General features: G+C 37.3%; 3 protein-coding genes across 17 annotated transcripts in view; all 3 read right to left on the bottom strand.

Moving 5' to 3' along the window:
* LOC116215983 (putative disease resistance protein RGA4) overlaps positions 1–11,914 on the bottom strand; it is a 198,359-nt gene extending 186,445 nt beyond the window's left edge. For 5 of the 15 annotated variants that reach the window (XM_031551844.1, XM_031551841.1, XM_031551843.1 and 2 more), the window contains exons 1-2: positions 11,428–11,914; positions 9,056–11,174 (exon numbers count right to left, since the gene is read on the bottom strand). In XM_031551844.1, the coding sequence (XP_031407704.1) occupies positions 9,056–11,174; positions 11,428–11,763 (2,455 nt within the window). In that variant the 5' untranslated portion in view covers positions 11,764–11,914. Of the gene's footprint in view, positions 1–1,780; positions 2,079–2,211; positions 2,281–2,479; positions 2,607–2,686; positions 2,952–3,259; positions 3,438–4,132; positions 4,285–4,434; positions 4,588–4,742; positions 5,224–5,334; positions 5,422–5,626; positions 5,711–5,781; positions 5,863–5,983; positions 6,257–6,640; positions 7,204–7,614; positions 7,701–8,052; positions 11,175–11,427 lie in introns of those variants that run through there. The other 10 variants (XM_031551831.1, XM_031551835.1, XM_031551833.1 and 7 more) reach the window with 10 other exon arrangements.
* Positions 11,915–16,986: 5,072 nt separating this feature from the next.
* LOC116215986 (DNA mismatch repair protein PMS1) lies at positions 16,987–22,870 on the bottom strand. Its single transcript, XM_031551850.1, has 11 exons — positions 22,446–22,870; positions 21,786–22,109; positions 19,887–21,074; positions 19,312–19,577; positions 19,105–19,231; positions 18,841–18,909; positions 18,637–18,710; positions 18,089–18,154; positions 17,804–17,907; positions 17,476–17,657; positions 16,987–17,396 (listed from the first exon to the last, which is right to left on the bottom strand). The coding sequence occupies exons 1-11, from the start codon at positions 22,683–22,685 to the stop codon at positions 17,274–17,276; spliced, it is 2,763 nt and encodes a 920-aa protein (XP_031407710.1). The 5' UTR covers positions 22,686–22,870; the 3' UTR covers positions 16,987–17,273.
* A 677-nt stretch (positions 22,871–23,547) lies between these two features.
* Positions 23,548–25,186, bottom strand: LOC116215993 (stress-related protein). The gene is made up of 3 exons (XM_031551860.1): positions 25,060–25,186; positions 24,741–24,965; positions 23,548–24,434 (listed from the first exon to the last, which is right to left on the bottom strand). The coding sequence occupies exons 1-3, from the start codon at positions 25,093–25,095 to the stop codon at positions 23,982–23,984; spliced, it is 714 nt and encodes a 237-aa protein (XP_031407720.1). The 5' UTR covers positions 25,096–25,186; the 3' UTR covers positions 23,548–23,981.
* Between the last annotated feature and the right edge of the window lie 736 nt (positions 25,187–25,922).

The following is a 25,922-nucleotide window of genomic DNA, read 5'->3' as shown; positions in this document are numbered from 1 at the left end:
GAGACAATGAATGACAAACCAAAAGGGAACAACCACTAGTATAACTCAAGCAAAAAAAAGATTTCACTGCAATTTGAATTCCATGATTTATAGAACTTAACTATCAATTCATCACATCCACAAACTACCCAGAAAAATCTTTTGTAGAACACTGTCAGTCGAAAAACATGGGAGGAACCAACAACTCACTTGTAACTCCACAGTGATGGCAAGGGCCTTGCTTGCCCATCTATTCTTCCTTCCTCGTAAAACAAAGTTTATACTAAAATCGACGGGAAAACGGTCGGACGATGAAAATCTTATGGACAAGAAAGGTCAGAAAATAATTGCAAAAAATTTGTGCAAAAAAAAAAACAAAGAAAGAAAAGATCAATTTCTGTTCAAAGCTTTGACGGGGGCGGCTATACAGTATACGCTGCTGGGCATCTAAGCCTCCTCCTCCTCTGCAGAAAACCCAGAGAGAGAGAGAGAGTGTTCTGCAGGAAGAGAGCAACCAAGAACCGAAATACCCAGAAAGAGTATGTATGTCCAAAAATACAGTCCCGATGAAGAAATCAAGACCAAGACCAAGACAACAGCAGGAAGAGAGAAAATAGAAAAATCTACAAGGAGTGAAGGGATTGAAATGGGTGTTTCGGCCAGGAATCTGTACAATCCAATGGAAGAGAAAAGACCATTGGAGGAATCTAAATAAAGACCATCAAAGCATTAACTTTGATGTTAAGATAGCTTTATTTATGTTTAAGACGCCACCTTGTTTTTCTACTGAAGCCTGATGCACACACTCAAAGATGACATACTTTTTTGAACATTTAGCATAACGTTAGACTTTCAAACCTCATAAATGCAAATTTATTCATCAAAAAGGATTTATTTTCATATTTATTCAGATTGTTGTTTTTTATTTGTCATTTGGGTGATTGTTCTGGAAGTATCTGCAGTTAATAATGACTGTCTTGGTTACCTGCAGAGACTGCAGGAGCCACAGAGCCTTGAATCGGTTTCGCATTGGAGAGGAGAGAGGACAGTTATATTTAGTCCAAGAATTTGCAGCAATGTAGACCTTGAAGTTGGGAAACTGATTTGCATTTGCCCTCCTTGGTATGGAATAGCAAACTCGAACCTTTAGACTTGAACTTGCTCGACCACTCTTCAAACTGAATATAGAAAGAGTCGCTCATACGATTTTAGTATCAAGAAAAATTTTCTGCTTCAATGGACTTGCTAAGAATCCTTGCTTTACACATAATTATGGGTATTTATCAGATATTCCTAGCACTCTCGTTGCCACGTACTGAGGTGGCAGAACGGTGTCGTGGGGTAAAATAACAGATTCTTCAAAGTAGGCATGTTGTCCATACTGAGTGTTTAATTGCTGATCGGTTAGGAGCATACAGATGGTGTGCAGTGCCTGCCCATACCTAACAAGTTTGTGCATCTCTAGCTGCATTGAGAGTCCAGACTGTGTAAACCGAGAGACTTCCCCATTGATCTTCACTTCATGGTTTTGAAATAGAAGACTGATCCACCATTATGGGAAATCTGAGGCAGCTCGTTTTCTCTACAGGAAGGAGGTCCAACTCACGAGCGAAGATGAACGCGGTCTCCTCTGTACATATTTTTCACTAGTATCTGTTTGACTTGAGGTTGCTTGGCTTCTGTAAACTTTGTCATCTCGAGTATGATTGCTTAAAGGTAACGACAAATCTGATTTTGCTCCATTCCTGCTGTCGACTGTAAACTGCTCTGCATAATTTCAGAAGTTCCCATTGTAATAATGTAAACAGGAACTCATATTTCTTCTTATAGAGAATTTAACTACAAAAGAATATTGTTGTCTACAAGGAAGTATTATGCCATCCACACTTTTCAAACACTCAATGCAGCATCAGCATTGATTCAAGCAACAATGATTGATTCAAGACAACAATTTGGTGGCCCGCTTCAGCAGCAGGCTGTTAGAAAATTCGCGAGGATCCAGCAAAGTATAATTCAACTTCTCGCCTCAATAAAGGCAGTCGATTGAACATGGTTGATTGCAATAGCCGTTCATAGTTACATTTCTCATCAGCTGCATGCTGCAAGAAATGAATTTGTATTAAACAACCATCTCATCTCATGAAATTCAAGGTTAGTATTAAAAAAAAAAAGAAGCATCCATACAGATCTGATTTAAGAGGTCGAGGGCTTAAAGATATCGAAGAAAGTTACCTGATCTACAATAAATAAATCTTCATCCAACTTTCCAACGATAAACCCAAGATTGAATTGCCCAATTACCTACATAGAAGGAGTAGAAATATCATTATCAAAGCAGATCAACATTTCACTATAATTTGGAAACGCAAGCATTAATAGGCAATAGCTCAATCACACTAGAAAGTGGTGAAGCTACCACAAACGGGTCGATCATACAAAAATATACCAGCTGAAGCAAATGGGCATCAATATTTAGAAACTAAGCAGAGGTGAAAATGACCTTCATTTGACCAAAATCTTTTTTGTCGAATCGCCATTCAAGTTCAGTCGTGGTTGCAGCTAAAGCCCTTGCTTTTTGCTCCTCATTCTCTGGCTGGGAAAGTTCAAGTGTTGCAGCAGCATAGTAGCTAAATGACCATTAATAACTCTAAAGTAAGAAATATAGCGTAAACTCCGATGAATGTACATATGAAGATGTATATTAGACCTTTTCAGACTTGCTCTTTGCTTGTATAGCCACTGGACTGTAATCTTAACAATTTCTTCTGCATTCGTGCTAGTAGGTCTTGAAAAGAAAATTGTAACTTGGAAAATATCTTTTGACTTGAGCAAGGAACTTTAACATCTGAGACAGTCAGTGAAGGTCGTGACAAAGTATCTGCAACTAATATATCTTCTCCCGTGCTCTCAATAGGCTTGCAGCTTGAAACCTCATCCTTAAGAGGCGCTGCTCTCTGCAGCTCAGCTAATTCCTGTCACAGAGATGATCCATCTAATCACAAGCATGAAGATTTCAATGTAGCCATGGTGTACTGAAATTGAATGAAGAATGCAAAAATTCCACAACAATCAGTATTCTGGTGTTACTTCCTAACCACTATAATCTTCATTGACACTTCCATGGTTTAATAGAGTTAGCAATCGTTGAGTAAGGGATGATATTGCCTTCTTTGCATTAAGCTTCTTAACCATTCAAAAGGTTCGTTTTACTTTACTAGAGCACCCTTCCTGTAAATTATAAGAAAATAAGTCATAAAAAGTAAATAATACAGCCACATACCTGACGAAGTTCTTCATCTGTGCTTGTTCTGGAAATCCTAATTTCATCAGCGACGATTTCTGTTCTGGGATGCTTTGAGGCTACAAATTCAAGCGATTCAGCAGAAACACTATCCCTGTTGGTGGTCAACTGTGGTCTTCAGAACCACACAATCCATATCAGACTTGCTTCTCTCCAACTGACCAAAATGGTCATTATTTCTTAGAGCTGGTATCTCAGATATTATACTGCTAATGCTTTCGTGCTCTCTCTTACTCGTAGTAACAAATCTTTCAAGTGATGCTACTGTTAATGGTGCTATTGTTGGTCTAAGAAATGTGCTTTCGTGCTGTCTCACCTAGGAATAAGTAACTGTTACACAAGTAGGTTGGATCCCTTGAGGTTTTCCCTGAGGTGGTTAGGGATTAGATAACCAGGATGCAAGAGTTTATAGGTTATCATTGTGAAATCAAAATTGACCATATACATCTCACTGAGGGGAAAAAAGATTGATTATGTACATCTTGTGGGCATATGGGTTGAATTAACATTAAACTTCATGTAATTAAGTTTCAATTGAATGAAAAGAGTCTTGGTGTCATGTTTTTTTCTAAGAATGAGGCTTGTCAAAATAATAATATGAATAAGCAAATATACATTATATCTATATATTCTATATAGATATATTATATGTTATACTAGGAATGGTTTGGTCAGATCTTTTGCAAAGTGAACCAGTTCAAAGTTTATATCAATTAAGTCATGAGTGTCTACTCTGATGCAAGAATCGTGCAAAAACAAGAGCAAATTGAACCCAAAATCCTTAGCCAGTGTGGTGATACTTGCTCTCATACAAAGGCAGATTGAATTTATATGAAAGGTAGAGCGTCTTACCACTGTAATGTGCTCCAGTTCAAATGAATGCGTGAAGCTTTCTTGGTTCTCAATGTTCTAGCAGAATCGGAGGCATAGTTTCATTATGTTGTCCAATATCCTCGACACAGAGCCAATATCTTTGAAGAACCGAAATTAAAGCCGACAAGAAACTGCAGATGATGAAATTCTAAAGGTTTAACATCAAAGTTGGATGATTTAACTATTGGACATACTAGCATATCCGGTAACATAAACCAATCAGTCTTTATTCTTATTAATGATCTAAATCTTTTCATGCAGAAAAATAGCGCTCTTCTTACCTCTGTAATGTGCTCCAGTTCAGATGAATTTGTGAAGCTTTCTTGGTTCTCAATGTTCCAGTAGAACTAGGGGCGTAGTTTCATTATGCTGTCAGTATCCTCAACGCAGAACCAGTATCTAAGAATGACTTTGAAATTAAAGTCGACAAGTACCTGCAAATGATGAAATTCTACAGGTTTAACATTCAATATAACCCAATCAGTCCTATTTGTGTTATTGATCTATATCTTTTAATAAAAGCTGTAAACAACCAATAGATTTCCCATACAATGCTTTGTGAAGGACAGAAGAAGCAAATCTTGCTTACTCTTGATGGAACCGTACGAGTTCCGTGAAGTCATAAGAGTCATGAATGTGTCCTTGCAGAACATTCCATTGGGATTCTATTGACATCAACCTACAGAAAGAGTTTTGACAATCAAACTGAAGATTTCTGATCTGGAGTGCCATGTGCTCCCTAACAAGCCACATAGGTTCAAAGGGCTGCCTATGCTGCTGAGGCATTGAGTTTGTATTATCACTTTTATGCTTGGCAAATCCTCAGTGGTCTTGATGCATCACAGAGGCCCATGATTTATCTAATTCCATTTGTATCCATTTAGGCTGCAGCAGATACTAGAAAACCTTTTGATAACTGGAATGTTCTCAGTGTTACATCAAAGAAGGTCAATAATATCAAGTATTTCTGCAGAACTTGGATGTTAGTAAGTTCCAAATGGTGACGAGAATCTCACTTGGAGAGCACTTCTTGAATATTTGTCTTCCTCATTTATGGTCTTTATTGCTGCCTGCAGGGGACATAGATGCAATTTGGTTTATTATGCTCTGAAATAAAATCGACATACGAAGTGCAATAACAACATCTCTATAATTTTGGAATTCATGTTACAACAACCCACCAGTTGAAAGGGGACCATAAGTTCAGCTTCAGGAGTTGACCGACGAGGTGCCAAGCGCATCAGTTGCTGACTTTCCTCAAGAAAGCACTGGCGTTGCAGAGCATGATTAAAGTATTAATTAGTTGGTATTGAAAACATTCTAATACTGAATCAAGCAGAGAGCATCCACTTTCAGAAACTACAAGAACCAGGTGAAATATGAAATTTCTATATTGGGACGAAGTTGTGTCCTGCCGACAACAAATAAAAGAAAGAATTCAATGAAAAACCAAATAATATAACCATGTCTCACCTGGAAGAAATCTCCCTTTGCTAGAAGGAAACAGTCTTTTGGAGCCTTAAGCTGCCCATTCAAGTCAGCACGACCAACCAGAAGCTGCAAAATTGTTCAAATTTAGCACAGTAAACTCTTGATTAGGAGAATGGAAAAGATTACACTTTCATCACCTGCCAAAGATGACTGGCTTCTATAGCTCGTATAGAGTCAACAGCACATTCAAACGATCTCTTATGAAACTCCAAGGACTCCTGCAAATGTAATCGGACTGAATTGGTAAAAGAGATGGCCATATACTAAATTCAAGAAAAAATCATCCTTGCATCGGACACAAAGAATTATCTTTTTGACATCAGGTATTGCAAATAAAACCTTTCAGTCCCGAAGCATTGCTTCAATCTTATCAGCCTCAGACTGTGGAAGTAAATCATCTTCGGAGTCCGCTCAGCTTTAAGTCTACTAATGGCTCCTTTTGGAAAAGAAACTGGCGTGTGAACCCTTGAACTTTTTGAGAGCCTTTGGCATTTGCATATGAGATATAGAATCTTGAAACCGAAAGGAAGGGGTTGGGAACCCTGACAGCTTTACGAGCAAATAAAACTGATTCTGCGACACGCATATATGTATTTACTGAGGCAGCATATCCTACAAAATAGCATGAGAAGATGTAAACAACCTGCCATGCAATAGGAAGTCCCTATATTGCACCTGAGCATCAATTAACAAAAAATAAAAATACAAAAGCAATCTCATGCTTTGGAAGAATTGGATGATTAAAAGAGGGAAGCAGATGATCGTATAGCAGGCTATAGTAAAGAAGACCTCGAAGAAGTTTTGGATCATTACTTCAAGCCTTAGACCTCAAAGAAGCCATAGATGATCCTATAACAGCTCTATTCCCTTCACCAAATTGCAATTAGCATGTCGCTATGGAGAAATATTCGAACATTTAAATCCAAAGCCTAATGAACCAAAAGTTAAACTATTGGTATTGATGCTATCTTTGTAATTAAGGTACAATATTCCCACCATCTAATGAAGAACTCTCCATGCCGGTCTTGTGAAATCCCATAAACCATCCACAATGCAAGTTGGTGGTACATGACTTGATGCCCATGTCAGAGGAGCCTTCATTATATTTGAGAAAATGATTAATCAAGAGGATTAGGATTACAAATAAGAAACAACAGAATAAGTAGAGATTTTTATTTCCGGAGAAGGCAAAACTTAATTGAACCTTAATTTCAGGAGAACATAAATCAAGCCAAAATAGATTTTGGCCTTTTCTTGATATATCTTCTTAAACTAGATTCACAAGAGTCTTAAAAAAATCAGCTGTTACACCATTTATTCAGTGGAGCTGATCTGAGGAGCATCGAATCGTGCAAGCGGCCTCTGAGCATGACAGCTTTAAATACCAATCCTTTTCGTATTCCTGAAGCCTATTGTTGATAGTTTGAGCTGCCAGGAGGGGATCAATCGAGAACCATGGGAGCAAGTTGAGTAAATTTGTTGCCAAGCTCCCAAAGGAAGTCTATATAAATGACAGCCTGCAATGAGAAACTATGATGGATATAGGCCCTTCATATCATCTGCAGATTGACGTTTGCCAGATTTTTAGCAAAACAAATGTACATACATACATACATACATACATACATATCCAAAATAAATATCAGTCATACGAAGTGCAATAACAGCACAACTAGAATTTTGGACTTCATGTTACAACAATCCACTAGCTGAAAGGGGAGTGATCAGCTACAGCAGTTGACAGGCAAGGTGGCAAGCGCATCAGCAAACCAGAGCATGATTAAAGTATCAATCAGCTAATACTAAAAACATTTGAAGGCTGAATCGAGTAAAGAGCATCCACTTTCAGAAGCTACGTACAAGAAACAAGTAAACTATGAAATTTCTCTATTGGGACAAAAAGGTCTCCTGCAGACCACAAATAAAAGAAAGAATTTGATGAAAAACCAAATGATTTAAGCATCTCCCACCTGGAAGGCATCTCCCTTTGCTAGAGAAGGGAATAGTCTCATAGAGACTTGAGGTGCCCATTCAAGTCAGCGCGAACAACCACGAGCTGCAACAATGTTCAAATTAGATTTAGCACAGAAAACTCTTCATTAGGAGAATGGAAAAGCAACACCACATTCAATCGATCTAACACCGATGACTCCTGCAAATGCAATCGGACCGAAATGGTAAAAGAGAAGGCCATGACGCTAATGAGTCGTATCGATCCGTTCACTTTTTTCTTTTATTTTTAGTTATTGTGAAAAATGTATATGACTATTCTCAAGTGCAAGAGGCAACACACGTAAAGGATGGAGAATGAGGGAGGGATGGTCCACTTCTTTTTGACTCATCATATTATACAAATGCTTAAGCAAGCAAGAAATACAGATGAGAATGAGTTGAGATATGTATATGACCTTTATTGGAGGCAGTGAGTGGGGGAGGATCCATCACACTTCAGTCATCTTTCTACTTCTACATGCGGTATGTGAGAAATCTTAGGCCAGTCCTCTCCTCCTCCGTTTTTCCCTTGGCACCTTCTTGTCAGCTCCTCCCCGCAGGAACAAATTGCAAGATGTTCGAGTGAGGTGAGATTGGGAAACCACTCAGGCAAAGCCTTCAGATTCTCGCAGGAAATGATCACTAAAGATTCAAGGTTAGTGAGGTGCTGAATCCACCACGGGAGAGTCTCCATTTTTTCTATCTCGTAGAATTCCAACTCGCGGAGTTTAGTGAACTGAGAATAAGCCGCCATCGGCATGTCTTCTGACTCCCCTATTGATAAGTCAAGTTCTGGACAGTAGGATAGCACCAACGAGTCGAGGCTGGTGAGAAGCGGAAGAATCAGTCTTCCAGGCAGAAGAGACTTCAAACCCTTGCAATCCGTAATGGTTAAAATTTGGAGGTTGGAGAAGTACTGGAACCACCCAGGCAAACACTCCGTCTTATGAACTCCCAGGATACTTAGATGGCGAAGTTTATGATGGCCCTGTAGTTGCAAAAGATCGGTCATGCCTTCAGCATTACCACCACCGTCGTCGTCGTCACCGTTCTCAGTGGATAAATCAAGCTTTGTACAGTTAGCAATTGCCAGCGTCTCAAGGGTGGGTAGGTGTCGGAGGATTGCCCTCAAAGGGAGTGCTTTCAATCGTGGGCAATTCCTAATATATAGTACGTGGAGAGATGGGAGGGACTGAAACAACTCCACGGGCAAGTGCTCTGCATCCTCAATATAGCTGATGGAGAGGGAAGTCAGTGCGGTGAGAGATAGAGAATCAGTCGATGGAGATGGATCAGTAGGCACCAGCACTGCCATCGGTCGTTGGGGGCCAAGGGGAAGAAGTAGTGGATCGTTTTGGTGGAGTAGGAGTGCAGTTACATCCTTCATCCTCCATCTCGTTAGTTGTAGTAGCTGTTGACCATGCATGTATGAGAATCTTGAGCAGCAATCTATCTTGACCTTGACCTTGTCGGAGAAGCTGTGGAGCATTAACAAAGAAGAAGAAGAAGAATCGCCATCCTCCTCTTCAATTCTATTGCCCCTCCTCTCCCACTCCCATCCCTTGAATTCAGGCAAATACTCCAGCTCTATTTCTTCCAAGGATGGAAAGAAATTAGACTGTGGCATCCTCCCACCCTCCGATAATTCTATATGCTCCAAATTACTCAAACCCCGCAAGGAGATTCTTTTGAGGAAAGGGAGGTGATCCACAGGTGATAGCTGCCTGCATCTGTGACAACCTGCAATCTCAATCTGAACTAGTCTATGCAGTTGAGAGATCCAGGATGGAAGCCTGGCACCCCAATATGCTTTTATCCTCAATCCCTTTAGATATGGATGGGGTCGAAGTCTTTCTAAAACTTCTTCGTCATTGCTTGTATCTCTGTGGTGGACGGAACAACTTAGTACCAAACATTGAAGATCAGCTAACTTCTCCATTGAGAAGGAAGCATCCACCTCGCTCGAAATACTACTACTCCCCACTCTTTCCAATCTTCGAATAGTCAACTCTTTCTTCAATCCAATAAGTCTGCTCAGCTCGTTTAGCCCTGCAGCATTTTGGTTCGATTCCTCCCCTACTACAAATACGTCTAACTTTTGCAAATTAGTCAACGTCCCCATCCCTCTCGGCATATGTGTTAAATTCTCGCATCCACTCACACTGAGCTGCCTCAAATTGACCAACTTCGTAATGCCACTTGGTAATCCTTCTAGATCCCAACATTCTGTGAGATTAAGGTTCTCCAAATTGCACAACATGCTTATGGAATCCGGAAGACACCTTAACCCATCATTCCCTGAGAGATCAAGGCTCCTTAAATGCTTGAGTTTACCAATGGAACGTGAAATCTCCGTTATTTTGGCCCAACGAATACGCAGCGCCCGTAGACTTCTAAAACATGAAACATCCAGAACAGCAGTATCAATCCACTTTTTAAATATAAGAAACAGGGACCTTATTCTTCTCTCTCCCTCAAATCCATTGAACACATTCAGATCATCGGTAGTTACATGGCGAGCTCCTCCTTGGAACTTCCCTTCACGTGAGCTATCAATGGTGATGCAATTATCTCCTGCTACTAGCCGTGCGAGGTCATGCATCAGATCATGCATTCTGCAGCTCATAATGTCGCCGTACAAATCTTCTTTTATGTCTTGGAAAAAGGATCTCGAAAGCAACTCCTTGAAATAATCATAACCTACTTCTTCAAGGGTTTTCCCACTGCCTCGAGGTTTATTAATAAATCCCTGTGCCATCCAAAGATAGACAAGCTCACGTGGTTCTAGTACATAATCTTGAGGAAATAAGCTGCAATAAGCAAAGCACGGTTTCAAATGCGATGGCAGAAAATCATAACTCAACTTAAGCGTTGGCATAATGTCACATTCTTCTTGATTTATCGAAGACAAATCATTATCCTTGAAATACAACCAATGTCCTTCCGTACATCCAGAATACACTAACAGTCGCCCAATCGTCTTAATTGCAAGGGGAACTCCCGCACACTTCTTCACAATTTCTCTCGCAATCTTTTCTAGATTTTGATTTTTCCACTCGCGCTCCTCCTTCATTGCCATTTGCATCAACAGAGAGAGCGAATCATCGTCAGGTAAGCCACTCAATTCATGAAATTCTCGAGTCATAGTTTCCGCCACACGAGGATAGCGAGCGGTCACCAATATTTTACTTCCTTTGGCACCGCTCATGAGAAATTCTCGAAGTTCCAACCATTTAGTCCGATTGTCCTTCCACACATCATCTAAAACAAGTAAGAACTTCTTTCCATCGATCCATATTTTCAGCTTTTCTAGCAACTCACTCATGCGGAGATTTGCAATTCCTTCGTTGTTACTGGGGGTGCATTCTCGTACTATCTTCCTCAGAATATCCTCCACATTGAAATTGATAGACACACAGACCCAAAGTAGCTTCATCTCGAAATATTCCGTCACCTTGTCATCGTTGAACACAAGTCGTGCCAATGTCGTTTTCCCTAGACCTCCCACACCCACGATTGGGAGGACAGAAACATTCTCCTGAAAATCAGGATTGAGTAAGAACTCAATAACTTTCTCGTCCAATCACATACGGGTCAGACTTGAACGGAATAGTTTCCGGCCTAGCTCGGTTCTCTACCGAACTCCCCATCAGATTATTATTTCCCTCGAGCTGAAAACGGGAGCTTCTAATATTCCAAATTGCATCGATCCTCTCCCTAATCTCCTTGACTCGATCAGCCACCTCCCTTGGATAAAGGAACTGGTTGGAAGAGGAGAAGAAGATACTGACCTCATTGAAGATCCGCTCAACTCCTCCCGTCACTCTCCGACGGCGCAAAACTTCAGTAGAGAAGTCATCCAGCAGATCATCCGCATCGTAGAACAACTCTTTCAAGTTCTTGAGCCATTCCTTCGTATCTTCAGCCTCAACTGGTCTCCTGTCAGCCTCACGAAGCACACCACCGATGATTGAGACAGTGGTCTGGAGTTTCACGAGCTCAGCGCTGACACCGCGTGCTAGTCCGATCTCCTGAGAGACAAGGGAAAGAAGGTGTCCGGTGACGGACTCCACAACGCTCGCGAGAACCGCTTCGGCCATAGTTGCAGCCAACGGATTGATGATCATTGGAAGAATTAAGAAGAACAGGGACAAAGATGAACTAGTGATAGATCTCTTTAATAATGCAAGTAATGTGCAGTCCTGAGTGAACTCTGAAAGTGAATGACAGCAGGTAGCGACTTTTCATAACTTTTTGACTAACTAATCTTTGAAAGAAATTGTGGGATCACTCTTCCAATTTATATCCACAATAATTGGATCGCTTTGCAAGTGGGTAGGCAGCCTGGCTTTCACGACCTTTTTTTTTTTTTTTTTTTTTTACTATTCCCTCCAATTAGGCAGCGGATTAGAGGGGGGCAAAGAATCTTCGTCCAGTTGGTATAAACTATAAATTGGATTGCTTTTCCATGCATAACACGTGATTTTTTTTTCTCTAATACCCACAATAGGATTCGAATCAAACTAACGGGTAGATTGATGTTCTTATTTTCTGTTCTTTTATATTTTGCTCGAGAGTTTTTTTTCCCCCCCTTATTGTCTTATCAAGTTCCACATTACAGGCTAAAATCATCCTATATTTTTTTGCTTATAAAATCTATCAATCTATCTATCAATCTATCTATCTATCTATATAATACCAAAGTCTGTTTCTCATGCTGCATGAGTTCAAAACCTAAATCGAGCCACATCATTGTTTAATACTAAGAAAATTTTATATATTTATTAAGGAAACTAGCCGTGATTGCATGGAAGAAAACATACTGTAATTTAGATTTGTTTTTAATAATTGAAAACCGTAAATTTATAATCAATAAAACTGTATTATTAAATATATGACTAATATTAATTTAATTTGATAAATAAGGTAAACAGAAACAATATTAAAATACAATATATATATATATATATATAAACAAACATGGTGGGCCTAATCATCTTACTTCAGAACATTCGATTTCTAAAATGAAATTATCTCTGTTTTATGAGTTTTTCTTTTAGAAGATAAATTTTTATATTTTTTGAAATATATCGATATAGATATTGTTGGAATCATCCTTTATTTTCTCGACTTTTCACCTTTCTTTAATTTTTTTTATTTTTATTTTCAATTTTTTTTAAAAGATATAAATATAGATTTGCCGGACCAGTCATTATTTTCTCGAACTTTTAAGCTTTTAAAAAAAGAGATATCTATATCAATATAATATTAAGATGGAGCTGTGGTGGGCTTAGTCAAATGACTTCAGAAAAGTTCGGTTTCAAAACAAAAGTTGGAATTTTTTAGTTTTTTAATTTTTATATTAATTTTTTAACAAATTTGATTTTTTTAACTTTTAAAAAGATATTTTATGACAAGATTCGATTTTCACTTTTTCTCCTTTTTAATTTTTTATAAATTTTTTAATAAAAGCTATTTTTAGAAACTTTTAGAATATATTTTGTGACAAGATTAGAATAAAATAGAATAATTTTCTAATTTCACGATAATTTTTGTGGTTACATAATATTTAATTTAATAAATCACAAATTTCTTATTTTAAATATAAATTGAATATTTTTTTTCATAAGATATTTATATAACAAAATATTTTTGAATCTTTTTTGGAAAATTATATTATTCATATAATATTTGATAATCTTGAATTTTTTTGTTTAAGAAAAAAATTTAATATCTAATCACATAAATAATAGTATTAAAATAAGTATATATTAATATATGTTTATATATAATACGAATAAATATATTAAAATGTATTTCTTCTGATAATATACAGCTGTGCGACTATCTTTCTAATATAATATATTTTTATCGATTGTTAATTACTATTTATAACAATATGAAATAAGCATATGATATGTAATAAAATTGACTAAAGGAAAAAAGACATCACATTTTAATAAAATTGCAAAGCACCGGTTTCACAACTAGTTAATAGATAAGTCAAAAATTAAAAAAAACCAAACAAATACTTAAAAATTAAATATTAAAAGTAAAAAAAATACTAACGACATGATAGATAAAAAATTAAAAAGAAATATTCTAAGCAAGGCAAGATGAAATTCTCTAATTATTTTGATGATATACTCATGTGATGTTACATTGTGCATTATGTTAACAGTATACACAACGCCAACTTTTGTTCTGAATTTTGACTTGATACATGCATAAATTGATAGAATTCAAAATTTTTATAAAAATTCATTTAGCATCCGGACATTATGAGGCTATCAAACATATATAAGTGACAAAAAAACAAAAATTGAAGAACTAACATTTACTTCTAACGGTAAATGTACTTTTTGAGAGTCGGATAACTCAGATTAGTGGATTTAGTATTTTCTGAGAAGTTTAAGTTTGGTACTTCCCATTTATAATTTATCATACAGAATATTATATAGATATTCTAGAAAAGATTCAAATCGAATCTCCGACAAGTCTAGTGAGTAATTTTCCCTAATAAAAATATTTTCAAATATGAAAATCAAGTATATTAATTAAAAAAACCAGTCAAAATCTATAATGGAGATAATAAACTATATTAGCTCAAGTATAAAAAATTCGTTTTCCAAAATAACCTCAAAAAACCGAAAATATAACAATTGGTTTCACAAAACTATAAATAAACTACATTAGCTCAAGTATTAAAAAAAACTCAGAAATCCAAGAAAATACCATTAAGCAACCAAGCATTCTAAGGCCAATGTTTTGGCCACCATAATTCCACTTTATATAAGTACTAGTTGCGGAGTCCGCACATAGCACAAGATAGAACGTGAAATTGGCGGATTTCGCCGAAATAGGAGATGCATATTATTTCCCATATATTTGCTAATAATTACATCCCATGCTGCTGTTTCTATTCGGAGAATGAAATCAATAGATTTTGTCGCATGAAATAGCAAATCTCAAAGAAAAATTCCAAGCATAGCAAGATGAATGTGAAAAGGCAATATAAGATTGAGGAACTATTAATCAACAGTCAGAAAAGAACTTAAAAATTTTATTTTCAAGAACCATTAGTGATCAATAACATATATGCATCCAAAAGTTAGCAGAAGACAATGAGATGATAAAAACTAATTATTTACATAGAGAACTCACGAATCAGTCAAAAAGGATAAAAAATGGAGAAGGGTAAATATCTATTTTCATATTTGAGATCGAGAATCAAAAGTTAAAAAAAAAGCGAAAAATTGAACAACTCACATTCACATCTAATGGTAAACATACTTTTTGAGAGCCCACATCTAATGATAGCATTATTTTTTTATAAGCAACTCAATCGCAGTTTACGTGTGGTAAATCCTATTTATAACTTATCATATAAATATCAATAAAAAATATGACTATATTTGTTTCTAAAAGCAAACATGATTCACATCCATAAAAATATGATCTAATTAATTTGTTTTTTGAAAAGCAAATTTAATCCATATCTATAAAATACATGATCTAATTTATTTTTTGAAAACTTATATGATCTTATGTAATTTACTTATATAGATAACAAATCTTTTGAAAGACAAATATGAATTATACTAATTCAAAAAATGAATGAAGTACATTAATTCAAATCTATATTAATATTTGAAAGATTTTACAATTAAAAATTAGAAATTCGTTTTCTAAAAAAATCGAGAAAATACCGATCGCCCCCACAAATATGTATTTATATTTATAAAATTTTCAAATAAAATTTAAACATGATTTTTAAAAGAAACCTGAAAAAGATCTAGAAAATAGTGAACGGCTCGACAAATATATTTAAAAATTTAAAAATACCAGAAAGATTTTATTCAGCAACAAAGCGTTTTAAAGTCATTTGATTGGCCCACCATGTTCTAACTTCATATATATATCGATTATAATACATGGAAGTATAGCTTTGACGGAACTAGCTTGATGGTCTCAGATTGCTTAAATTATTGAATGAAATTGTCTAGTTTTTAAAAAATATTTCCTCCTAATTTTTTAATAATTTTTATAAAAGAAAATCTTTTTGAAAACTTAAAATACTTGATGATAAGATTTGGATAAAATAAAATATTTTTCTATTCTAAATAGGTGTTATTAGTTACGAAAATACTTAATAAAACACAATTTTTTTAAATGTTCAAGTTATATAAATGTTTCCTATCTTTTGAGTATTTTTATATTTTTAATAATTTTAACAAGAATGATTTTTTAAAATATATATCCGCATAGAACATGGTATACTCCCGCTATTAGTTACGGAAATATTTAATAAGCGTGATTTTTATAAAAAAAAATTAAATTAAATAATTACTTTTGGTTTTTTAATCTTTTCTTTAATTTTTAATATTTTTATAAAATATGAATAAAATATTATGATAAGATCGATTACCATAGAGTATCTTATTGATTTTCTCATGAGGTGCTATTCATTACAGAGTTATTTAGTAAAGCATGATTTTTTTTAATTTTTTAATTAAATAACTATTTTTGGTTTTTTAGCTTTTTAATAATTATTAGTAAAAAATTTCCAGATGTGCTGTTAGTTGTTGAAATATTTAATAAAGCATGATTTCTACAATTTTACATTAAAAAAATATTTCCAGTTTTTTGATGATTTAATAAAAATGAATCTCTAATTTTTAAAAGTACAGAATATGATATTTTCCTAATTTTCTCATGAGATAGCATTAGTACGGAAATATTTAATATAGCACGATTATTTAAAAATTTTAAATTGATTTATTTTAATTTTTGGGCTTCTTGAAATTTCGTAATAATTTCTAATAAAAGAAAATTATTAAATTTTTTAAAATTATCTTATGATAACATTCGAATCAAATAAAAAAAAGTTTAATTTTCTAAAGGATTTATAAATTGGATCGATCATCATATTATAATAGAAAATAATTCACCAACTGTGATGATTAGATAATAATAATGCTACCAAAAGATGTGAAAGTAATTTCTTACCTTTATTTTTTTGTTATTTTTGTTATCTAATAAATGTATCAATATACTAATATAATATTTTATATTTTTTTTCTTCTTTTAATATATTTTTTCTCATCTTATTGGTTCATGACGTGCACACGTTGGAATGAACCAAATCCACATTGAAACCTAGGTTTGAGAATCGACCTTGACGCCCTATCTCTGTCCCAGCAAGCTACCCTAAGAATCAACCAAACTTATTAGATGTCGCGTTGGACTTGCTTCATTTCTCGACTATCATTTTATGATATGCATAAGGAAAAGAATGATACTCTTCCATATGATAATTCACCCGCCGCCACAACTTCAAGGGAGTTGACTTAATGATTAAGAAGGAGCTCATGTATCCATTCGATTCCAAATTCAAAATCCCTTGGAGCCATCGTAAAGCTTTTGACCTAATTATCCGCTCCGTGTGTCACCGGAGATTCACCAAAAAAAAAAATCACCCGCCTGCCGTATTGTTTTCTTCAATGAGCTGATATTCATATACTGCGTTTTTCCTTTTCCTAAGCTTTTGTTTATGCTGATGGAACGGAAATTACACAAGAGAGGTTTCATTGTAGCGAAACCTTTGACCAGTACCAAGTGGGGATCAGCCGGTCCATCAGAGAACTATGTTCTCATCTGAACGCTTTCGAAGGGAGCTCAAGTCAACCAGGTGACGCATGGTGGGCCTCCCGTGGGGGCAGTTCCAGGGAGACTTTAGATCCGCCAAATGCTCGAGTATCTGCAACAAATCAGGGTAAGTTGAAACAAATAACTTACCCTGGTAAATATATATACTCAATAGTTAGAATGCAAATTACTTTTTGCATCTCATTTCTTCCGAGAGGATCTCCAATCATGACCGATGATCTGCAAGCACGCGATGCAAGCATAGCACGGACTCTAGAAGGGCAAATGGAGTCTGCAGTGTCCAACTTGTAAGATCCGATTATCGAGCATTCCCCGTAACCATCAGCAAGGGTAGAGATCAGATCCTTGACATCTGTTTACAGAAATTGAAACATTTAGTGACCTCACAACAAAGCTTATTTCATCGACATCAATATTATGCCACATCCACATGGCTGAGTGAATAGCTCAAAGCATTGACTCAGCTTCAACATGGGAGTCGGGAGAAGAATGGAATACCTGCCACTCCAAAGGTTATGTTCTTACTGAATGGAACAGCTGTCAATCGGAAATGTTGGCCTGGTGGGGCATCCAGGTCTTCTTCTAGAGTAAACCCGTTCTTCCTAAGATTTAGCACAGATCAATCATACTTCTTCGTTAAAAAACAAAACTACTACTAAGCGCTTGATAACGAATAGAGAAATCTACCGATAATAGACCCAAGATAATTCTTTTTCACAATTTTCATCAATTCTAATCCAAGAAAACGTGACAGAATGGAAACAGACGTCATGAAGACTGCACCTGATGACGTCCATATGCATAGACGCGACTACCTCTTCCTCCGGTGATAATTCCAACCTTAAAGGCCTAAATTTTATCACATGAACACAGGATTAGAACTTTAACAGTAAAGTTTGCATGTGAGACGATTTAAAAAAAAAAATGTTGATTGTCAAGATAAAACCAAAAATTCTGCCTGCTTTGCCACCTAATTTCTCAAAGTAATATCCATGTCACATATAAGCTATGTAGCCACGTCAGAGATGTGGTTATATTTCTGAGGACTATGACAATGCCGTTTTTGTGGCCCTACAAAAGGGACTATCACAAGCACAAATCCTAAGGCAAGGCAAATAGCCAAAGTTCACACATTTTGAGAAGAATAAATCAACTGTTGTTGTCTGCAAGGAAGTATTATGCCATCCACACTTTTCAAACACTCAATGCAGCATCAGCAATGATTCAAGCAACAACAGTTGATTCAAGACAACAATTGGTGGCCCGCTTCAGCAGCAGGCTGTAAGAAAATTCGCCAGGAGGATCCAGCAAAGTATAATTAAACTCCTCACCTCAATAAAGGCTGTTGATTCAAGATGGTTGATTGCGATAGCCGTTCAAAGTTATATTTCTCATCAGCTGCGTGCTGCAAGAAATGAATTTGTATTAAACAACCCTTCTTATCTCATGAAATTCAAGGTTTGTACAAGAATAAGAAGCATATATCCATATCTGATTTAAGAGGTCAAGGGCTTAAAGATATCAATGAAGGTTACCTGATCCACAATAAATAAATCTTCATCCAACTTTCCAATGATAAACCCAAGATTGAATTGCCCTATTACCTACATAGCAGGAATAGCAATATCATCATAAAAGCAGATTGGCATTGTACTATAATTTGGAACGCAGCATTGATAGGCAATAGCCCATTCATACTAGAAAAGGTGAAGATACCACAAACGGGTCGATCGTACAAAAATATACCAGCTGAAGCAAATGGGCATCAATATTTAGAAACAAGCAGAGATGACAATGACCTTCATTTGACCAAAATCTTTTTTATCGAATAGCCTTTCAAGTTCAGTTGTGGCTGCAGCTAAAGCCCTTGATTTTCGCTCCTCATTCTCTGGTTGGGAAAGTTCTAGTGTTGCAGCAGCATAGTAGCTAAATGACCATTAATAATTCGGAAGTTAGAAGTATAGCGTAAACTCCCATGAATGTTCATATAAAGATGTATATTAGACCTTTTCGGATTTGCTCTTTGACATGTATAGCCACCGGACTGCAATCTTAACAATCTCTTCTGCCTTCGTGCCTGTAGGTCTTGAAAAGAAAATTGAAACCTGGAGAATATCTTTTGACTAGAGCAAGGAACTTCGACATCTGAGACTGTCACTGAAGGTTCTGAGGAAGTATTTGCAACTAATATATCTTCTCCGATGCTCTCAATAGGCTTGCAGCTTGAAACCTCATTCTTAAGAGGCACTGCTCTCTGCAGCTCAGCTAATTCCTGTCACAGAGATAATCCATCTAATCACAAGCATGAAGACTTCAATGTAGCCCCAGTGTACTGATATTGAATGAAGAATGCAAAATTCCACAACAACAATCAGTATTCTGGTGTTACTTCCTAACCACTATAATCTTCATTGACACCTCCATGGTTCAATAGAGTTCGCAATCCTTGAGTAAGGGAAGATATTGCCTTCTTTGCATTAAGCTTCTTAACCATACAAAAGGTTCGTTTTACTTTACTAGAGCATCCTTCCCGTAAATTATAAGAAAATAAGTCTAAAAAAGAAATAATACAGCCACATACCTGATGAAGCTCTTCATCTGTGCTTGTTCTGGAAATCCTAATTTCATCAGCGACGATTTCTGTTCTGGGATGCTTTGAGGCTACAAATTCAACCGATTCAGCAGAAACACTAGCCTGTTGGTGGTCAACTGTGGTCTTCAGAACCTCACAATCCATATCAGACTCGCTTCTCTCCAACTGACCACAAAGGTTATTATTTCTTAGAACTGGTATCTCAGATATTATACTGCTAATGCTTCCATGCTTTCTCTTACTCATAGTAACAAATCTTTCAAGTGAAGACTGAACAATGCTTGGTCGACTATTCAACTCTCGCTGAGCAACAAGACTCTTAGCTGATTCTGAAGGGATCGGAGAACTTTGACGAATCTTAATTCCACCATTCTTAGAAAGCATACTCACTCCCCTGCCATTAGAAATCTCAACTTTTGAAGCACTGTGAACTTTAAGACTGAAATCTCTGTCAACTAATTCTTCAGCTTCATGGTGATTTAACACTTCCAATTCAGGTGAGGCTTCAGTTCCATCATCAACTTTCTCTTGGGGAGGTTCATCTGTGATGCGCTCAATCTTAGAAATTTCTTCTGGAAGTATGCTGTCTGGTTCTGAATTTTTTGCCAAAGAACCAGGTTTCTCATGAGTACATAACTCTGATGTCTCTGATTCCTTAGTAGAATCCTCAACATTATGAACAGAATAACTTACACTTGTTGATGAATAAACCTGTTGTAGACCCTCTCTTAGAGCATACAATATGGAGGTTTCATCAGAAAAGAATAGTTTTCTTTTATCGGGAGTCACGTTGACATCACAAGCTCCAGTTGGTAAGGTAAAATTCATTATTGCAATGGGATATTGCTTTGAGTTTGCACCTTTATATAACTCATTTAAGAGCTTGCTAACTTTTGGCATATCAACTGGTCGCCCATTTACGAAGAAGAATTGTCTATCTCCCAAATTGCGTCCGCTACCCTGTCCTGACTTGGAAAGAAATCCCTCAACTTTGCAACCTTCTGATATACAGATATTCACAGGCTCTAGGCAGTTAAAGGCGCTCACACCAAACACAGTGATAATATTGTCCCTTAGAGAGTCCCTTCCTTGAGTTTTGAGAACCACGGACTTCACGTTTCTTCCGGTGGTGTTGGTGCAAACAATTCGAACTCCTTTAGAAATAAGCGCATATGCCTGAAAATAAGAAAGCATCCACACAAATTTTAAAAATATTGACGAAAGTTTCATACCAAAAGGTAAAAAGCTGTTTATGTCCCTAGCTGCACGGAGTACGTCATAGAAGCTGATAATGAGAAGCAGCTTACACACAAGACGTAATAGGGCAGCGCCCCCATAGATAAAGGTGACACGCCACTCTAGTTTCAAGAGACTCAAGGTTGTCATGGTTTACAATCCATACAATAATGTCAAGGAGATTCTTTGACTGCTACAAGAAGGTACGAAAATGAAATAGCATTCTGAAAATAAGTACTTTTAAGGAAATTCTTGAAAAGCCCTACTCACCGATGCATATGCATAAATAAAAATATTCGCATAACTCCTGAATCCAGAAGCTCCCACACCATATCCTTATGATTTCTTACTTAGTTATCAATAAACCATCTTACCAGGGTATTACGTGATTTGACCAAATTTATTAAAGGAAAATCTTCTAATGAAATCTCGCAAATCATTACTCTGAAAAAGTCACTGAAAGTAATTCGGGACAATCAACATTTGCATGGTCTTATCAGCCCCCAATGTCCAAATGCAAGTTTGACTTTACAGAGGGACAGGGCAATAGTTTAATACTGATTAGATACACAAGTGCAAGTTACCACATTTCAAATATTGTAAGGCGGCAGTATAATAATTAAACATAAGGAGCCAATGTCTAAGACTCACGTTCAACAAGGATATCAGCTTCCCATACTCCTTGCGAATGTTTCGACTGAACTCCTTGCTGCGCACGGGCAGATTAGAAAACAACTTCTTCACGGTAACTGTTGTACCGACTTGCCGTGCTGATTTCTTCTCTTCTGTAAGCAAACCCGAGTGGTCGTAGGTCAAGTGCGTGGCAACCGTCTCATTCTTGGTTCTAGTCTCCACGGACAAATTCCCTAAAGCACAGAGGGAGCTCAGCGCCTCCCCTCTGAAGCCGAAAGTGGTCAAAGACTGAAGGTCGAGGAAATCGTTGAGCTTCGATGTGTGATGCTTGAGAGCAAGAACCTGCAGTACCACAAGCGGAAGCAATATATCCCACAAAGCAGAAACTTATTCAGCCAAGATGAAACATAAGCCAAAAATGCTCAGAACAACACTACTCATGTAATCGAAATTGAAACTATTTGCACACAAATGCAAAGGATTTCCCAACTCAATTGCCCAAAACATAGTCGAACATCTAAAAGTTGAACATTTGATGTGTCGACAACGATTTCGTCGATGATACTAAACATCGGACATGATGAACCAAAGACTGAACTCGACGATAGTACTACACAATTCCCAGTAAGCTATAGCACAAAGCAAGCCGGTGGAACAGAAGATTCTTCTCCCGAGTACCTTGAAGTTGGCGGGCGAGATCCCACAGCCGTTGTCGACGACCTGGAACCACTCCTGGCCGTAGTCCTTGAGGGCGACCTCAATGCTGGTGGCGCCGGCGTCGAGGCTGTTCTCGACCAGCTCCTTGACGGCGGAGGAGAGGTCAAGGATCACCTGGCCGGCGCATATTTTGTGGACGGCGCTGCGGCTGATCGGTAGGATGGAGGGGGAAGCTGAAGGTGCCGACGCCACCGCCTCCATTGAAGCCCTAGCCTCATAAATAGCGGACCCCAGCGGCTGCAAGCTCGGTGGCTTGTGATGGGGCGGAGCTGGAGATGACGCCGAAGCTCTGTGCCGGTGCTGCTGATGGCAGTCTTTGGGGGCGGAGAAGAGGGAGGGAGGGGCAGCTCCGGCGGTTTGCCGCCAAAAAGAAGCTTTTGTCAGAGCAGTGGGGTGGATTTGGAAATATGAAGACTTTAGGGGTAAAGTGTAAAATGCAAAATGGCTGGGCACCCAAAATCCAATTCAAAAAACTACTACTCTTTTTTTTTTTTTCCCCCGAGTGGATAATCGAGCCGGAGCAATGACTAATAGTAATAAGAGAAAATTCAAGGAGATTTATAGCCCCGTTAACATACCCAAAAAAAAAAAGAAGAAAAGAAATTTGAGACATCCAGTCAGTTACATATTTAATGAAAACTTTGTAAAGACAAGATTAATGGACAATTCTCTGTCAAGTTATATTACTGATAAGAACATGTACATATAGGCCAAGTGTCAGCTATTAACTAGGAAACTATAAATAACTAGCCTAAAATATGTATATGTACATAATGACGTAAGATACTCAGAATATTCTTGCTTGATTGTCAAGAATCGTAATATATCGTAATATTTAATTTATCTAAATAAAAAAATCTAAACGAGTTGTCTTTCCGATAAGAATGTTTAATAATTATGTTCCAATCTCTTACGAAAACGGTATGAATTGTTCGAATCAAAGTGACCAAGTGAACTAGAAATCTGAAAGATGAAAGGATTTCTTTTTAAGTACAATTGATACGAAATATTCATTTAATTACGATACAATAGAAATTAATTAAATGACCATATATCGCTCTCCTTAAAAAATCTAAGTTTACATGTTATTATGGTTTCTGCTTTTGCCTTAGAAGGCTCCACTGATTTGTGGCCGATAAAATGAAAGGAAATAGCTCAACCAAATTTATATTTAGGAGTTACACTCAATTGTTTCTCTAATTCTGTTAAAGTATATGGCTATCCAACTCTCCCGAATAACTTCTTGACAAAAAAAAATCTAAGAAAAATATCGTATCTACTTATAAAAAAGAAAAAGAAAAAAAGCCATATTGAAGTTCATAGCGAGCCCTAGAAAGACCGAGCATGAGTCATGACGCATCACGCTTATACCCAACACTCGAAGATCGATCGGTTTCGACCTCCACATAGCTGGGATGAAAGAATCCATGAAAAGGAAAGGAAATATATGGAAAACATTTGCCGATGATCCCTACCAGGGAAATCGTCCTGGTTCTTTTATTGGGCCAAGCCCACGTCCCCATTCACCGGGACGACCTCTTGTCCGCGCTCGGCCTCCTCAAAGATCTTAGCAATCCTATCGATCGGGATTAGTGGCATATAACTCGCCGCCGCATAACCTTTTTCGGTGCCATAGCAGACCCCCTCATTGTACCTCTCGACCCAATAAGCCGCCATCGGGACCACCATATGGGCCACCTCGGGAAACATAGGAAGCTGGCTCAGATGCCGCCAGGCCCAGATAGCATACTGCTCCGCCACCGGCTCATACCGCACGTATAGCTTCTTAGCCACTGGTTCACAGGTCTCAAACACGGACCTTGCAAAGCCCATCATGGCATCAACGGCCCCAGCACGATGGGCCTCCACGGCTATGGCCCGGGTCTGTCCGGAGATTTGCTTGACAAGTGAAGGCATGTGCCTCTCCAAGTCGTGCACGTACTCATCAACCTAAAACTCACGTTGCAGTTGACAACATGGATGAGAAGAAAACAAACTAAATGGTTAGCTTCAATTTGCCCCCAAAACTTTCCACCATGTGTCTTAATTTTCGCGAAACAATAGCCATTTCCAACAAATTTGACGACTTCATTAATTTACAACTGTTTTCAATTTCTTGATTGATCATGTCATGCATTTTCATCGACAAATTTCATGGCACTTGAAGTTCAGGGACATATGAGTGGCATAGCTGCAGGGTCCTAATAATGATGATAAAGAAACTTCAGGGACTAGATTGAGATTTTCGAAAGAGACCTCGCGGTCGATGTAGTGGAGGAGCTCGAAAGGGACGTCCTGGAACTTCTCCCATACCGGTCCAAGGACGGTCCTAACGGTGTCCTCGATGGTTTGCACGCCTGACTGGAGCGGGCCAGCATTCGCCTTTGCGAACTCATAGAGGCTGCGGCAGCAGACTGCCGCATAGGCCACCACCATCTCAACGAACTCGAGGTACTTGAGCCTCCTCTCATCATACACAACCTTAATACCCCAAAAATAAATAAAAAAAAGAACAAGAATTAGCGTTAATTTAACTATCAAAGAGATGAAGGCGAAGAAGAGGAGGCGGACTTACAATCTCAGTTTGAGCTGTGGGCTCTGAATCTGCCATGACTGCTCCGCTCCACTGTTCAGTGAAAGCACCGATCCAAACAATGGATAGTATTAGATAAGGAGATTATTAATTTATTATGGTGGCGCCGACTCTGTGCGGGAGAATTTTCATTCTGCACCCTGAAGTCTAGGGTCCTTACTGTTTGGCTCCTTATAGTTTATCTGAAGCTCAAGTGCATCGTGCACCCAAAATTTTGGTGCACATCCCACTTTAAACCATTGTGCAACTGCCATGTGCTTAGAGGAGAGAGCATCATGCAACCGGAATGTGCGAGGTTTACATGGCCATGCTAAGGGGCAATTTTGATCATTTTTATATTTTTCCTGGAATATTTTCTCATCAGTTTGCTTTGCATGTATATTTCAATTTGAAAATTGTAAAGAAAATGTCGCTATTCTAACAGTCATAAGTACGTCAAAATTGGTCAATTACAGCTGAAATTACGAGCTAAATATCTATATATAATATGTGAAGCAGAATCAACGTGAGTCCAGCTAGATGGTCTCAGGATATTTGGTTGCTAAATATTTGTTTTTTGAAATTTTGAGTTTTTCTTAAAAAAATGAAAATTTTAATTTTAAAATTATGGGACCATCCATTATTTTCTCAATTTAATATGATTCTTTTAAAAAGAATTTTATTTTTCATTTTTCAAAACATATAAATATATATTTGTGGAATTGGGACGCGAATGTTTTCTCAATTTTCGAGTTTTTTTAGAAACAAATTTTTAATTTTTAAGTTTGAAAATTCTAAAATATATAAATTTAGATTTTGGACCGATTGTTATTTACTAGTAACAAAGTTTCTAATTTTACAAAACA

The sequence above is a fragment of the Punica granatum genome, chromosome 8 (assembly GCF_007655135.1).
Source record: "Punica granatum isolate Tunisia-2019 chromosome 8, ASM765513v2, whole genome shotgun sequence".
In the NCBI taxonomy this organism is placed as follows: Eukaryota; Viridiplantae; Streptophyta; class Magnoliopsida; order Myrtales; family Lythraceae; genus Punica; species Punica granatum.
This window is presented reverse-complemented; position numbering and strand designations above follow the sequence as displayed.